Source organism: Lineus longissimus, chromosome 2 (genome assembly GCF_910592395.1).
Source record: "Lineus longissimus chromosome 2, tnLinLong1.2, whole genome shotgun sequence".
NCBI lineage: Eukaryota > Metazoa > Nemertea > Pilidiophora > Heteronemertea > Lineidae > Lineus > Lineus longissimus.
Window position 1 is genome coordinate 3,117,137 of NC_088309.1, and position 16,762 is coordinate 3,133,898.

The following is a 16,762-nucleotide window of genomic DNA, read 5'->3' on the forward strand; positions in this document are numbered from 1 at the left end:
GAAACAGTAAGACTATTATTTATCTTTTGAAAAATTGAAAGATATTGGTAAATCACACCATTTAAAAAGTAATTTTCTGGCCTATTGACAGTTTTAGATTCCACATTTTAGTCTGGCCAAACCAGGAAGTAAATGGTCGCCTCTTTTTTCTCTTGCAAAAAAGGATCTTGCTTGATGAAAATCCGTGTGCAGAGAACTTGGTTATTATTCGGTGTGACGTTGTACCAATGAAAGCAGTCGTTTAATGTTGAAGCTGTCAAAAATAAGTGTAAAATGAAGATCAATGACAAAAACTTGGTCCTGTTTGCCACATGCAACTCCCCTGTTGACAAAGAAGGCCACCTAATGAAGAAGGGGGAGGTGAATAAGGGTTATCAGAAACGTTGGTTCATTTTGAAGGGTAACCTACTCTTCTATTTCGAAAAAAAGGGAGACAAAGAACCTATTGGTGTCATTGTACTAGAAGGGTGTACAGTGGAATTATTTGAGCAGCAGACCGATGCGTATACATTTGCCATCAAGTTTCCTGGCCCAGGATGCCGGTCATACATTCTGGCTGCAGACAATCAGGAGGAGATGGAAACATGGATGAGAGCTATAACTTGCGCTGGTTACGAATACATGAAGTTAATGGTTGCAGAGCTGCAGCGGCAGTTAGAGGAGCACAACCAGCAGTTGCTTGACGATGCCAAGTCCGAGGGATTGTCTAAGACGGAAACATTGCAAGCTAGTTATGAAACACCAAGTCAGTCATCAAATGGTGATGACTCTGCTCCCAATCTAATGATCAGGACAAGTAATCCCTCCAGAAGATTCAATCCATTCAATTCATGTGTTGCTGATACTCGTTCTAAAGGAAGTGCTGTCTTTCATATGACTGTAGATGACGGTCCTGTTGCTGGTCCTTCAAATGTCACTGCAATGGCAACAACTAATAGTGTGTTTTTTGATGATTCTGGACTCCTCATGCAGCCCAAGTCCTTCGAGGAAATGCATGAGCTGTATGGGAGGAAAATAAAACTACGCATGGCAGAAAGTAAACCAACAACTTTGTCAACTAGTGACGACCAAGAAAATGTTTGAAGTCCAATAGCACCTATAGCAACAATTCTTCCTTGATTATCGTAATTGACAGTCAGTAATTTTGGCTTATCTTTCTAACACTTGTAAGCTAGTTTTGTAGAAAGACATGTCAGATATCACTGTTCTTCGATGTTGTTCCAAAGTCGAAAATAAGATGAATAGACGTCTCTTGAAACATCACAACCCTTCATGCTATAAAGAATGATTGTAGATATCATACTGCCAACAAACACATAATGCCATTATTTTTGTCAACCACCTTCCCCCAGATGAAAAGTGTTTGTTTTTTTGGCATCAATTAAGTTGTTTGTATTTAAGTTACACTCTCAGAACTGTCTTCACGAAGAAATTTGTGTAAAATATTTGTCGGTAATCTGCGACAAGAACAATCACTGTAAAGCTTGTATATATTTCTATTAGATCCATTCCTGGACACAGATTATTTTTGACCTATAAAAAAACAAGAATTCAGAACTCAAGTTCATGATTGTTGCTTTTCATTTTAAATCAAAATGACTTTTTTACTAGGTTTGTATCAGATAATGAAGGACATGTCTTCGAAAAAACCCAACTCTTTCAAAAACCTAAGTCCCCCCCAAACACCCCCTTTTCAGACCCCCAGAAAAAAAAGTATAAGAGATGGCTGCATGAAGACAAGGTCTTCTTGAATCAATAGAGTTATGTTAGCTACACTCCTGAACTATATTTTATTTTTTGGTTCAAAAATGACCAAAATGGGTTGCGATGACGTAGATCTACGTGGCCAGAATCCCCACTCTTTGAGCTGGTTATCGGAGTGTCGTGGACTTCATGAAAGAACTACGCCATCGCCATCTTCAGGGCACGGTAGGAACTGAAAAGACCCAACTGAAAAGACCCGACCGCTGAAAAGACCCAACCGTCTTTTCAGTTCCTTCCATGCCCTGAAGATGGCGATGGCATAGTTCAGAACTTTAAATGACTTTATGAAAGAACTCCGCCATCGCCATCTTCAGGGCTAGGTAGGCACTGAATAGACCTAGCTCAAAGGGGAGGGGGGATTTGGGCCACATATATCTACGTGGTTCGGCGCTGAAGGTGTTAATCAAATATATTGGGGGGGGGGGGGGTCTTTAATGAATTCTTGGCTTGGTGATTGTCTCACAGTCAGTTGGCCGCGCCCCCATTTCCGCGTAATTCTCTCGTCCCCGGAAAACTCGTCCCCAGAAAATTCGCCCCGAGGAAAATTTGTCCCTGGATAATTCGTCCCCGAGGAAAATTCGTCCCCGGATAACTCACCCCTGAGGAAAATTCGTCCCCTGGGCCTGGAGACTATAGGGCCGCTCTGGAATTTGGTCTAACCTTAGAGTAACCCAGTCTAGTTACTCTACGGTCTAACATTATTTGATCCGATAAGGGTAACCTTTCTTTATTCTTCACACGCTCCGAGAGATGGTGGGAACGGTGTCAAACGAGTTTGTGTTTCGCAATTAAAATTGATAGCTTAACTATTACTGGCTTCCTGCCCACACACAAAGATAACTTTGTATTGTCAATGGACAAGATTGTGACAAGTTGAGACCAGCAGGGGCATTTTATCCATTATTTTTAAACTTGCTTTCTCAACGTCCGTGGGTACTCCCGGGGTTTATACTTGTATGTGGAGGGGGTAATCGGGGGGGGGGGGGGTAATGCCTGCAAGAGGACAGAGGGCCATTGCAGGCTGTTTCGTGTTTTAGAGGGCCTGAAACATGGCAGATGGGATTAACAGTCAAAAACACGGCCTCGTGACGGGCCGTGTCGCCTGTCGGCGAGTGTCAAATTTTGACATGTCTCATGAAAACGCTAATAAGATAATTTAGAATCATTGGAACTTTTTCAAATTCACTTATGACATTGACAAGATATAGTACTACACTTCTGCAAAGTTTGATGAAACTCCCAGCATTGATTTTTTTTTAAATCACGAAAATGTATGTATACAGAATGTGCACGGACGCTATCGCAGATTTAATTGCGTCCGGAGCCCGCTCCTGGCTCCCCTGCCGTTGGCCAGTCATACTACATAGTACGCACATGAAACGTCCACACAGGAGTAATGCAGCGAGAATTTGTACTGCATATAAGGGTCCTACCCAGTAAGTAAGTTCGGAGCAAAGAGACGCTGTGGCCGGCAACGGTCGGCAGTACCATGTTTGGGGTTCATGGAATAATTCGTCCCCCGTTCCCCCCTAACAAGGGGGATATTTCCACCTCACAATGAGGCAATTTTTAATTTTAAGTAATCGCGTAGTTCCACTTTTTTAGCTCAGATGGCGCCAACTGAGGTCCTGTCAAAATCATTGGCCTACCTGAGGCTGATGAGGAAACTCACGAAACTCTACAGGGTGGCCCAGAAAGGTTTTGATCCCTTGCACAATAGAATTCTATTGTGTGTGTGTCCATTGTATGAGGGAAATTAATTCTGGGCCACCCTGTAGTACATGAACTTGTCACCCTGTTCAAAGATATCGGAGCGAAAGTGAAAAACGAGGACATTTCTGTTTTCCACCGCAACGGGCCTGTGTATTTTACCGTCGCTCTATATTGTTACCTGCAGAAATGACTTTCGGCCAATGAGACAGTAGTGCACAATATCTCTTCTGGATGTGCACTCCCCTTCATTGCTCGCCATGTTGCCAGGGAGTATACCAAGTCTTTGCTGGATGTGCCATGCCCCTTCACTATGCGTACTCTGTCTGATCTAGATGTGTACTCTCCTAACGTAGTGCACCATGTTTCTACAGGGTGGACCTTGTCTCCACGCTTAAGAAAACTGTGTCTCATTTTCACATGGTGAATACTGATCATTTTCATCAAGGGATTGCATGAATCAGAACACCAGACCTGAAGAGACAGCAGATATACTGCAACAACTATACCATAATATGCTGCCACAACCAGACCTGATAATACAACATATGCTCTCACAACCAGACCTGATAGACAGGAAATGCTGGCACAACCAGACCTGCATGAGATTGCAGATGCTGCCACAACCAGCCTGATGAGATTGCAGATACTGTCACAACCAGACCTGGCGAGATAACAGATGCTGTTACACCCAGAGCCAAGGCCAGCACGAGCAGATCCACACCTGATAACCCGCCCCATCACAAAGTAGACCAATGAACGACCTCAATAGCAAAGATTACTTTGGAGCAATCCTCAACCGTTCATGTTTAATTGAAACATACTGCATGAACCTATAATGTCTCGTGTCCTTCATTCCGACTTAAGTACGGTAGCTACCGTGCTTAAGTTTTTGGGGTACTTAAGTCGGCTAGGCGAGTTAAGATTCTTTGTGAATCAACTTAAGACAAAACTTAAGAAATTCTCATACTTAAGTCACCAAAACAGACTTAAGATTCTTTGTGAAACTGGACTTATCGATCAAGTAGGGCATCTGGTTCAAACTTGTGTGTGGAGAATTTATGACACCGCCCCTTAGATTTTTGTAAACAACCCAAAGTCATTTTGTAAACCTGGAGCTTTGTGACAGAAGTACCCTGGTAAACTTGCACACGCCTATAATGCATGTTTGTGTGAACTGTGTACACAAGGTGGTGCTGCAGTGCGCACGAATACAATCAATGGCTTCAGAACAGTTTGTTGAAGTGAAGAGGAAAAAGGGACGGTCTAATAGGCACCAGGAAAGATCATATCAACAACCCTTGTGTTCCTTGAATAGTGCATCCAGCGCAGATTCTGTAGATGTAGACATTTCAAGAATCGTCCGTCGAATAAGGGAATTACGGTTGGTGAAAGTTTCATGTGTCTTGTATTGCCCAATCGCCGGCCAATGCCTAGTCGAATGAACCATAGACGTATATTGGCGCTTTTATCGTCTTAAGTTTTAAGACTAGGCCAATGCCCAATGCCAATGGCATTGCAATTGAAATGCAAGTCAAATGTTGGCCAAGTGTTAACTTATTGTTGTGTTCATATTCAATGGATATATGGACTGTTGTCATGTTGTAAGGTATTGGTAGAAAGTATCTCGTCTTTAATCCGGGCCATTATTTGGGATCAACATCAAGTAAGTACATTGTATTATTTATACAAATGATTGCTACGGTATGGCCTAGTGGTACTGGTAGTGCCTAAAGTGAGAAGACAAGAAGTAAGCCATTCATGAGAAGTAATGGGTCTCTTTATAGTTAATGGGCCATTATCAGCATCAAGTATATGCAACCACTCTTATCTGTTGCCTCAAGTGTAAATAGAGTGATGCCAAGTGTGGGTCTTTAGAAGTTAAGTCGGATTATTTAGATCTTTAGTCTAGTGTCACTTATTTTCAGTGATGAGGTTTATGCCAAAGAGATGAGCCAGAAAGTAATTGGTAAGTGACTGTGAGACACTCTAACTGCCAGGATTTGACTGGAGGTGTGTCATAAAAGATGCAGAGCTCTCTGTAATACTTGGAGCTAAACATTGTAGAATAACCCAGAGTATGGCATAGATAAGCTTCCAAATTTTACTGATGCTTTGGTAGGAAATGCAGTGACACTCATTCAATGCATTCAAGCTTAGGTATTTTATTTACTTCTTTGTATTGTTATTGAATAATAGATTAAAAGATTGCACTCTTTTCTTCAGAGGATGTTGAAACATGGTTAATCAATTTAGATGCTTCCATGAATACAAAGCCAGACAAGAAAGGTCAGTCTGACAAGGAGAAATTGACAAACAGCTTGGATGGATGTGAAAAGCATGATTCTGAATGTACTCAAAAGCCGGAGATCTGTTGTGGAGAAAATGGTTCATTATTCGATGTAGACATTGTATGCTATGGTCTCGGATGTGTGACCACATGTCCAATAGCAAGAGAACAGACAGCATTACTTTTGGAACTAAAGGAACGACAGTGTGCTGAATCGTCATGTTACTGCTATGATCCTCACTTCAAACTATCAGACTGTCATATCTTGAGGCAATTTGGATCTGATGTGATTGATAGAAATGAGGTTGGTATTCCAAAGGTAAAACTTACATCATTATCTAAGTTAAACGATGTTGAAGTTTAACTACAGAGGCACACCTTTGGCTTAACTGGTTGTTTGTTCTGTTATTTGATTCACCAGTCCACTTCAAATACACATAACTTGTATCTGACCTTTGTATGCTGACCTATGCTTCGGTGTGATATAATTTTTCTTGAGAAAATCTTATTCTAACCATGTTTGTCAATCCCTGTTAAGTCCTGTTTTTGACATCTTTGGTTTCAGGAGGGAAAAAGACCAATTACAAGACCGACCATATTCTTCATGCCTCACTGTGGTAAAGCTCTATATAACAACCTGCTCTGGGCGAATTGGGAGACAGATGAACTTAGCAAGTTATTCATTATTGGGAATAGCTTCTCAGCTATGAATGAAAGGTAGGCAGCACTTCCATGTGGTTAGCCAGTTTGAGTCGGCATTTGTTGAAAGAGCTATTTGATATAAGGCCCACAACCTACAACTGGTAATTATGGAAATTTACCTCCTGTGAAGATAGTAGTAAATTCATTTTCATTATCAAGTTTTCTGTTGTGTAATTGTATTGAGCATTTTTCATAACATATTGAGCATGAATTATCTTTTTCTTCAGGTTACCACAGAGGATATTTGAAAAGGAATACCATTTCATCTTCAAAGTATCCTTTGAGTTAGCAAATAGGAAGATTAACTTCAGTATCTAGTTGATGGTTATAACTTCAGTATCTAGTTGATGGTTATGACATCAGTATCTAGTTGATGGTTATGACATCAGTATCTAGTTAAAGATTATAACCCTTTGAAATACTGATATTTTGCTGTCCAGCATCATGTGATGCAAAAATCAAATATGATAGGAGGTAGATCCTTGACTTTGTATCAGATACTTCCCCTTGTATTAGAGGAACCATTTCTTTTGACTCCCCACACAGAAACAGCCTTCAGTGATACATCATGTCACTGGATCCCACAGTTGAATCTAGTCTCCAAACCCGTGGATTTCTGGACAAGGCCCGAACCAAGTTATTCAGAGGAGGATGTGGAAATCATATGCAAGAATGACAAATCTTGAGTCAACAGATATGACCTAATATTTGTTTTGTTATCTCTATTTAAATGTATTCGGTTTCGTATAAAGTAATAATAAAGTCATATTTTAAAGCAATACTACTCCTTCCGATTGTTCTATTTGGTGCTGGTTGCATTTACAGAATGTCCAGACTGAGATTCTCCTTTCAAAGGGGCTCTCTTTATTGGGACATTTAGCTTGATGGCCTCCTTGTGATAAGGCTATTCCCATTCACTACTCCTTACAAAGAGTCTCTCTCCAAATAAACTTTCTCTGATAGGATGGGAAGTCTGGTGGTTTCCATGTGACAATGCAAGTCTCACCCATCACTGACATTATCATTCAAATGGGAGACTTCATGAGGACAAGCCTGGTGGTCTCAATGTGACAATGCCAGTCCCACCCACCACTGATATCCCAACAATGGGAGTATTCACCTCTGACAGCAAGACTGGTGATGCGACAATGCCAGTCTAACCATGGAGGTATTATCCTGATATCTCTCCAATTGGAGTCTTCATGAGGGCAGCAAGCCTAGTGGTCTCCATTTGAAAATGCCAGTCCCACCCACCACTGATATCCCAACAATGGGAGTCTTCACCTCTGACAGCAAGCCTGGTGATGTGACAATGCCAGTCTAACCATGGAGGTATGATCCTGATATCTCTCCAATGGGAGTCTTCATGAGGGCAGCAAGCCTAGTGGTCTCCATGTGACAATGCCAGTCTCACCCACCACTGATGTCCCTCTAATGGGAGTCTTCATAAGGACAGCTAGCTGTTGGTCTCCATGTGACAATGTCAGTCTCCCCTACCACTGATATCCCTTCAATGGGAGTCTTCATGAGGACAGTAAGCTGGATGGTCTGCATTTGATAATGTCAGTCTCTAAGCTAGCATCTCACAATTGTCTGGAAGACATTCACAGCCTTGTCTCTCCCACAGCAGTCATCTGGGCCTGCTGTCTTGGACTGACCTAACATCTCACTGTGCTCGAGATGAAAAACACACCAGGGCCTATTGCCTTAGGCTGAGCTATCATCTCACCATGCTTGTGAAGACAGGTACAACTTACTTGACCATCTCTTCTATTCCGCAGACATAAGGGCCTAACGAAAAAGATCTTGGATTCGCCGTCATAAAATCAGAACTGTAACAGCTACTGTCATCAGCTTGGTTGTGACAGTGTCTAGGACGAGTGAAGCCGGCTGGTAACTACTATTCAGATCTTGGACATTGTAGCAGCTACTGTCATCAAATTGGTTGTGACATGATCTCTATAGGGAGTTTGCCATGGTGAAATTGAGACACATTTATCCTTAGGGATGGGAGTCTTCGTAAGGACAGCAAGCTGTTGGTCTCCATGTGACAATGCCAGTCTCGCCCACCACTGATGTCCCTCCAATTGGGGTCTTCATAAGGACAGCAAGCTCGTCTCCATGTGACAATGCCAGTCTCGCCCATCACTGACATTATCCGTTCTCAATGGAGTTCTAAGTGGCCCAAATCCCCCCTCTTTGAGGGAGTCTCATGGACTTCATGAAAGAACTACGCCATCGCCATCTTCAGGGCAAGGCAGGAACTGAAAAGACCAAACCATTGAATGACAAAATTAAGCTGTTCCGACACGGGGAATTTTTAGGAGGGTCGGGGAGTGTTCGAAAAGGGGGTCATTTTTCAACCAAAAATGAAATATAGTAAAGGAGTGTACCCTACATAACTCTATTGATTCAAGAAGACCTTGTCTTGGGAGAAGTTATTGCAAAAGACCTTATGCAGCCATCTCTTATACTTTTTTCCTGGGGGTCTGAAAAGGGGATGTTGGAGGTGAAACACCGGCACTGAAGGTGTTAAGTGCGATGGACATACCTGTAGTCGATCTATCTTCTGCTAGATCGCAGGGAGCGATTGGAAATTATGACTGGCTATGATTATGACTATGAAAGACTACCAGTTAAGATTTCGCCTTTGTGGAGGCTTTTTGGTGGTGATCGTGATTGTATCACTTCGCTGTCTCAGGCATTACTGAGCACAACCAAAGCCTTTGATTTAACAGAGACTGAGAAGAATCTGCTTTTTTAAATACGGGTTGTAATACACTTTATTGATTCGTCTGTCTGACCAATATCATGATTTACACAGGATACACACAATGCACAAGTCATACATAGTATGAACCATCCAGGGCCAGGGGGTATAACACTTATTTAGCCTTGGGGACTTAAGTAAACAAGCAAGTGTTTCAAAATAGACAGTAGAACATGTTGTTCGTGTCTACAGGTGACCATTTTTTTTCCAATAGCCAACAACAATTGTTCTAGCAGAAAACGAAGGGTGGTAAATGTACATGCATGTCCAAAAGATGGAAAGTTTGTCTACATCGTCTGTCAAAAAGTATTAAGCAAGAAAACAATCTTATCAATTCACTAATAGGAAATAACTCATTTAGTTTACGCAGTCCTAAAAAAGTTCATTGGTAAACAACATCTTTTAACAAATGAAGACATTGCAGCTCGTAGTATCACCATAACATTACATCATAATGAGACCATTACATCATAATGAGACGTAATGACATGACAATAATATGAGCAATGCAATCTTATGAGCAGCCACGCTAGACAAGTTAAACATAGCCCCTTATGACATATGGTACTACTACAAAGCACTTTTCTTGAAATACATGTTGAGGAGGACTAGTTTATACATGTAAATACCTTTAGTTTTTCAATCCCATGCACACATAGCATAGACAGAAAATCATAATTGACAAATAATTGACATTATCATTATATTGACCTCGAAATTGTATCCATAATGCTCCATGCCTTGATTAGATCCTCAGTTTTCGGGCAAATACTCATTAACACATTTTTCTATTCTTTTCTCAAATACCATGCATAGAGGTCACATCATGAATACAACCAACACTATTCTATTGACCTGAAATATAACTACAGATTGCAACCAAAAATGCATATTTGTGTTTGAACTGTGTAAACCAGAAAGCAACCTACATGTATATCCATCAGATATACAGTGGATATACAGTGTAAATCTTTACCCGTCCCAAAACATGATTTTTATGTTCAGACTGTGAAAGCAATTCTGCTTTGTCAGCAGATCTCCTTCTGCAGGTATATTGGCACAAACATACCCTCTCCATGAAACATCATCTTCCAAGGGTAAAATTTTGCAGGGTCATGATTGGCACCTAAGCATAACTGTATTGATACACAAATGAAAGAAGCAAACACCACAATTACATGTATTACAGCTTAGGAGCATCCACAATGCAACATCGATCAGCATTTTTAGCCAAAAATTCTTGTTGAATTTGTAACGGTTCCAGCCAAAATTTCCCGCTCTCATGAAAAACTACCTTATCCATATGTGTGATGTTATGTCATACCAGCAGGTCATGGACCACATGCATTGGATTGAGTATAATGCCTACTACATAGGGCCTATGCCACAGCACCAGTAGTATCTCTGCATTGAATAACTAAGACAATGCCACAGAGAACTTTCTGCCAACCATCATGATCAGCCCATGACCTACTTATACTTTGTACATCTGTGCTTCATGATGAATATCCCTTATCCAGCTGATTGTCACCTTTTACTCTCCGTCAACACTCATAGGACTAGGACTAGGACTATTGTTTCTGTTCTCCTCCATAAAGAATTCCTCCACCACATTTGTGAGTTCTTGAGGCCCTGCAAGAAAGTCTAACGGTCGTGTTTCCTCCGCGTTGCTCCGATCCCTGATCTGATTCCATTCATGTAATATAATAGCATAGTCTAGCGCTTTAAGGCTGTTCTCTACTTGGTGATAGAGGCGTAGAAGGCCTCGGTAGTCATATTCCAATCCACTGTAGCCGGGTCCAAACAGTTTTTTTCCTGAAGGAAAGCACAAAATAATTAGATGAAGTTGTCATTGCCAGCCAGGAAAATGACAATAGGGATGGGATGTTCCCAGTCCTAATTTCATATTGGTTCATCTGCAAATTCCTTTACTTGTAGGTTAAGTTTCTTCCGATTTTGTAATGACACCAACAACAGTTTTCAACAAAAGTTGTTAAGACTATTTGAAATATTTAGTTGTTTATGATGTCCTACCAACGCAATGCTTACATGTATGTACATTTGAGAAGATTCTACAACCATTTCTTTGCAACAATTTGTGAAAACATGGAAGAGGTTCTAAACCAACTGCTCACTAACCTATAGCTATAGATCGCAAGTAGAGTTTCTCTGCCTCGTCAAACATCTGCATATCGTAGTTATACAAGGACGCTAGATGGCCAACAGATAGGGCCACTTCATAGTCCTCGGGGCCAAGCAGATTCTCTTTGATGTTAATTGCCTTTAAATGCATGGCTTCCGCTTCCTGCATTGGGTAGAAAATGACTTTAAATTTCAGGCTAAAGGGACAAGTGATATCTACTTTTTCCACCAAGTACAGGAAAGTTTAATTAAGACAAACTATGCGCTAATGGCTTGGTGTTCAAAGTGCCTCACCAAAATTTACCTGATTGGAATTCTGTAACAGAATCTCTTATTCTAATGCCAGGAGTTCTCAACATGACAAGTTTTGAGAAAAAAATTTTGGAATTGGACAAAAACAAGTTTCTAACTAACCTTGTATCGATGCATAGACTGATACAACCTGCCCAAGTTTCCATAATGCTTGGCTGTTTGAACATTGTTTTCACCAAATGCTTTCTGGGCTAATGAGAGAGAAGCCAGATGTAGGTCCTGTGCTTCATGTAGGAGACGATCCTCTAGTTCTTTATCACTGCTGTCAATAGCAATCTCCTCGAGAATCAGAGCTGGAAATGAAAAGAGATACTGACTCCAGTGCATAACTGTGGTCTAACTGAAAAAGTGGGTGGGACTTTTTTTACCAATTTTTACTATTATGATGATGGACTCATCTGTGACCACAGGAACAATGCAAGGCCTCAGTGCTATGATAACAAGACACTGTTTTCCACACCTTTTCATAATCAGGAAGACTTAACTGGGAATGCGGTTAACCTGTGATGGAACAGCATCCCAACCTGGGGAGGGATACCCCAATAATCTAATCTGGGATGTTCTCTGGCTGCTAGAGTGGAATAACTAGCTGGGACCATTATAGCCCACTCAGACATTAACTTAAGAAACTTGTACCTTTGACTCTTTTGGTGGAAGCTGAGAGAAGATGATCTTCCGGCAGGATATGTGTGATGATATCAATTGCCCGCTCAGCATGCTCTCGTGCGTCGCTGAATTTGCCTGAACTGTATTCTTGAACATAGGTTGAATAGGCGAGGTCTTCATGGGCCATAGCAACATGGAGATTGTTGCCTCCAAATACTGACTGGCGGATATCCAAGGCGGTCTGAAAACAAGAGAAATCAAAATGAATTTATAAGCTTATTTGCAACACTGATTATATACAAGAGTTATGAGTAGAATAGGATAGAAAGGCCCCCTTACCTGATATACTTTCACTGCTTTGTTGATAGAATCTACATTGAGCAAATAAAAGCCATAGTCGAGCAGCGCATCAGAATACTTGTGATGTTTTACACCAAAATATTCTCTGGAAAGGAGAAAAACGTTTAGTTGAACAAAGACTGTTTAATGACGTGCTACAAAATATTTTTATTCAACTCAAAAAATCATTCTCTTTTATCTCTAGATGACATGATATAGACAGAAAAAGACAAGCATCCCTCTTTTTACATTACCTGGTATAAAGGACAGCTTGTTTTATCAGAAGTTCAGCTTTATGGAATTGTCTTTTGACAACACAGGCCTTCCCACACTGCCTCAGCACATCTACAATAGTCTGAAATCAAAGCATAGCATCAAGTTTTAGAAGGTTGCCACTGGCTCTTGAGGATGGATAATTCACAATCTTGGCCACCAAATAGTTGACTTATCATCCTGGGTGGGAAGATGTAAGGAGATGTAATAAGTCAATGATGGCACCACCATGGCCAAAAAAGGACCTTAGCTCCAGTACACTACACATGATCACCAGATTAAGTGAATGACAGAAAACAGATGCAAGTTGTCACTCGAAAATTATCATAATGTAAAGCACACACCTTTTGTGGAAGATTTGATGTGATTTCTCTCAGTGCCATGCTACAGTACTTATATGCTTCGTCATACTGGCATTTAGCAAAGAGGAGACTGCACCGTTCTGAATGTAGCAATGCCTTGTTGACAATGTGGCCATGTTCTTCCAGCTTCTCCAGGTACTTCATTGCTAACTCGTAGCACTCATGTGCTTCACTGTATTTACAGTTGGCATTCCTGATATGTAATAATCTAGAAGAGAAATCATTGCAAACTTCATAGACTCAAGGGGACTCAGAAGTGCCAGTGCAAACTCTAAGCAATCAATCCAACTATAACAGGAAAATCAGTGCAGAGCAATGGCTCTATCACAAGAACAAGCATAGGCATGACAAATCACAGAAACATTTAGCTGCTGACACTTTTACTGACGGTTTAGGTTTAATTTGAACCACTCAGTCTCAGCAAAGTTAGAAAAGCATTCATCAGCAGGATGATGAAGAAGTATTGCATATTCACATGATCAAAATGCAGAACTTACCTTACACAGCACTCAAAGGCATTATACCACAGGCTCGGGTTGTCGACCTGTTTGCAGGCTTGTAGGCATGATAATAGCACCTTCTCGCTGTCGTAGTACCAACCCGCATCAGTAAGGAAGCCACCTGAAACAGGAAATATAGTGGTTGTGTTTTTGGCTAATCGTTGAGAACATTCCTGCCATAGGTTAATGGGAGACAAATTTCATAAGACTCCGAGCTCGCTATGAGAGTTGAGAGCTGAGCATCAAATAACACTATAGCTCTATATCAAACAGTATAGTGAAATTTGTAATGTAAAGTAGGAGGAAACTGGAGACCCTGGAGAAGACCTACACTGACGAAGGTAGTCACCTAACTACCACATGACTATACCAGGACCGACCGGGAATCAAAGCCAGGACCTCAGAGTTGACTGGTTTTGATGTTAACACGGCATCAAACCATAAATCCATTTAGAATTCATATTGATTATAAAGCACCTAGCGGCAGGCCAACCACTTTTCTTGAAGGCCTACATGTAGATCTGCTGTAACAAAGCTCATTACCTAGACTATACCCTAATTTGATGACTTTATCTAATTGTTTGGAATCTTTGGGGTTGACTAAACAGCAGTGTTGACAATAAGCATCAGCGAGGATAGCAGAGACTTTCACTCCATGGTCCATGAGGGCTTGAAAGCAGTGGTGTAATAGATGTCTGAAAATGACACGGTCAAGAGTTAGGCACAAACTCTTTCGGGAACTCAGAAGGAAGATATCATCATTAATGACAATGACACAATTTTTCTGATATTTTTTAATTTGACCGACAAAATAAGATTGTCAGTTTTTCCTGAATAGCAAGCAGTAGGCCTGTTACATGGTTGTTGAATGTAGGAAGGTCTGCCAACACATCGCAAGGAATTAGATTATGTTGCACTATTTCCTCTAGTTTAGGTCTACCTTTTCACTGATTTTTGTGTGCAGGAAGGTTGCTCTAGTTCAATGTAAAGTTATAAGTTCTTGAGTTACGACAACCAGACTAATTATTACAAGCTATTAAACATTGGGCAACTGTGAAACCCTTACCTTTTATCATTCACTTTTAAAACTCTGGCAAATATATCCAACTCTGAGAATTCCATCCCAAGCAGACACAACCTGCCTTTATTGTATAGCTGTAATTACACGAACACGAAAACATAAAATATAATTGAAACAGCATACCGGTACTGAGATCAGGTTTTCGAAACTCCTACCTCATATACAAATATAGAGAGGCAGAGTATCTGAGTAGTCTGAGTATATTGAAAATCACTGATGACACACCTCTGACCTAACATGCATAGCAATTAGCATCCACTGTCAGTGTCACTGATCAATAAATTGTGAATTGATAGGATTTTTCTATGATCTATTTCTGGTGAAAACCGATCTATAATAAAAACCATCTGTGGACAGATAGATAGCCGCAACGAAACTGATCCGAAGAGGCCACAGAACGAAAGGAAGGGACTTTTTCACCATGGGACCAGAATTTACACTACACCATGTATACACATATCAATACATGATGTATACACACTAACACAATGAAGTACATCATGAATACAGGTATCCCGACAGAAAACTGTTCAATCAAAACAAAAACATTACGGCCTCCTATGAGAAAACTGTAGCTTCGATTGACTACCTTGTAGTAAATATCAAATTGGACATTTTCAGGTAATGTTCTAAGCTCCTTTCTATTGCTCGAATAAGACGTTACAACTGTAGAAATAGCTGTGTTGTAAAGTGAATCAGGAACCCATTCTAAGGCAGACGCCATTTTACAGACATATGACAGAGTGACGTGTTAGGGGGGGGGGGGGTTGATGTTATATCCAATCCGCGTTAGCAGGTCGAATCTCACTACAACGTGTACAAAATGTGCGAAGAAGTAAACAACGTCAATATTTTCCACAATTGCCGGGACTACTAGTTATTGCCCTCACTGAAGGTGAGGACCAAGTCTTTATTGGATGTGCCATGCCCCTTCACTATTCGTACCTGTCTGATCTAGATGTGCACTCTCCCAACGTAGTGCACCATGTTGCTACAGGGTGGACCTTGTCTCCACCCTCGGGAAAAATGTGTCTCATTTTCACATGGTGAAGACCTGATCATTTTCAAAAAGACATAAAGGGATTGCATGAAATCAGAACACCAGACCTGAAGAGACAGCAGATACTGCAACAACCGAAGCATAACATGCTGCCACAACCAGACCTGATAATACAGCATATGCTGGCACAACCAGACCTGATAGACAGGAGATGCTGGCACAACCAGACCTGATGAGATTGCAGATACTGTCACAACCAGACCTGATAGACAGGAGATGCTGGTACAACCAGACCTGATTAGATTGCAGATGCTCCCACAACCAGACCTGATGAGATTGCAGATACTGTCACAACCAGACCTGATGCGATTGCAGATACTGACACAACAAGACCTGGCGAGTGTTACACCCAGAGCCAAAGGGCAGCACGGACAGGTCCACACCTGAAAATCCATCCCAACGCAGACCAATGAACGAGCTCGATAGCATTCAAGTTCTTATTGAAATTTGAAAACTGGTAAATGATCCTTAATCGAGATCTGATCTGATGACTAAAATAAAAGTAAACCTGTGGTTATTTCATCCTCATGCAATGAACTGGTTCTGACTCGAGTAGATTGTGACATTGTCTTAGCCTGGGTGTGATTCATTGGGAGGAAGACACTAATTACTGAGACTTTTGACAAGACTCCCTAGGGAGTCCATTTCGTCATCCTATACTGTCTCATGGTAGGGTGAGGGAGGAGGCCAGTCACTGTGTCCGCAGTGTACTTTTGACTGGTTGTGACATTGTCTTTGGTCCTAGTCGGTTGTCACCGATTGCCTTGCTATGATCCCACAGGATGAGCCACACAGGATCATATCTCCATAGAAATTTAGATCCATGCCTAACCAGAGTACTGTATCTTTTG

General features: G+C 41.1%; 3 protein-coding genes across 3 annotated transcripts; 2 read left to right on the forward strand and 1 right to left on the reverse strand.

Annotated features, from left to right (window-relative positions):
• The first annotated feature begins 123 nt into the window (after window positions 1–123).
• Window positions 124–1,562, forward strand: LOC135483523 (sesquipedalian-2-like). The gene has a single exon (XM_064764487.1). It carries the CDS (start codon window positions 274–276, stop codon window positions 1,081–1,083), a length of 810 nt encoding a protein of 269 aa, XP_064620557.1. The 5' UTR covers window positions 124–273; the 3' UTR covers window positions 1,084–1,562.
• A 3,114-nt stretch (window positions 1,563–4,676) lies between these two features.
• Window positions 4,677–7,223, forward strand: LOC135501693 (SRR1-like protein). Its single transcript, XM_064793940.1, has 6 exons — window positions 4,677–4,858; window positions 5,403–5,443; window positions 5,701–6,068; window positions 6,330–6,481; window positions 6,694–6,739; window positions 6,964–7,223. Exons 1-6 carry the CDS (start codon window positions 4,695–4,697, stop codon window positions 7,150–7,152), a joined length of 960 nt encoding a protein of 319 aa, XP_064650010.1. The 5' UTR covers window positions 4,677–4,694; the 3' UTR covers window positions 7,153–7,223.
• Window positions 7,224–9,219: 1,996 nt separating this feature from the next.
• Window positions 9,220–15,575, reverse strand: LOC135501702 (amyloid protein-binding protein 2-like). The gene is made up of 11 exons (XM_064793949.1): window positions 15,441–15,575; window positions 14,837–14,925; window positions 14,314–14,465; window positions 13,768–13,891; window positions 13,253–13,478; window positions 12,890–12,990; window positions 12,636–12,741; window positions 12,327–12,537; window positions 11,793–11,983; window positions 11,376–11,541; window positions 9,220–11,051 (listed from the first exon to the last, which is right to left on the reverse strand). Exons 1-11 carry the CDS (start codon window positions 15,573–15,575, stop codon window positions 10,771–10,773), a joined length of 1,782 nt encoding a protein of 593 aa, XP_064650019.1. The 3' UTR covers window positions 9,220–10,770.
• Between the last annotated feature and the right edge of the window lie 1,187 nt (window positions 15,576–16,762).

Excerpts from the sequence above, each read along its gene's own strand:
- LOC135501693 (XM_064793940.1), top strand. The coding sequence starts at position 4,695 with ATGGCTTCAGAACAGTTTGTTGAAGTGAAGAGGAAAAAGGGACGGTCT. Across the intron at positions 4,859-5,402 it reads CGTCGAATAAGGGAATTACG|TGATGAGGTTTATGCCAAAG; the intron begins GTTGGTGAAAGT and ends ACTTATTTTCAG. Across the intron at positions 6,069-6,329 it reads ATGTGATTGATAGAAATGAG|GAGGGAAAAAGACCAATTAC; the intron begins GTTGGTATTCCA and ends CTTTGGTTTCAG.
- LOC135501702 (XM_064793949.1), bottom strand. The coding sequence starts at position 15,575 with ATGGCGTCTGCCTTAGAATGGGTTCCTGATTCACTTTACAACACAGCT. Across the intron at positions 14,926-15,440 it reads AATTTGATATTTACTACAAG|CTATACAATAAAGGCAGGTT; the intron begins GTAGTCAATCGA and ends GTGTAATTACAG. Across the intron at positions 11,542-11,792 it reads AGTCTATGCATCGATACAAG|GAAGCGGAAGCCATGCATTT; the intron begins GTTAGTTAGAAA and ends TACCCAATGCAG.
- LOC135483523 (XM_064764487.1), top strand. The coding sequence starts at position 274 with ATGAAGATCAATGACAAAAACTTGGTCCTGTTTGCCACATGCAACTCC.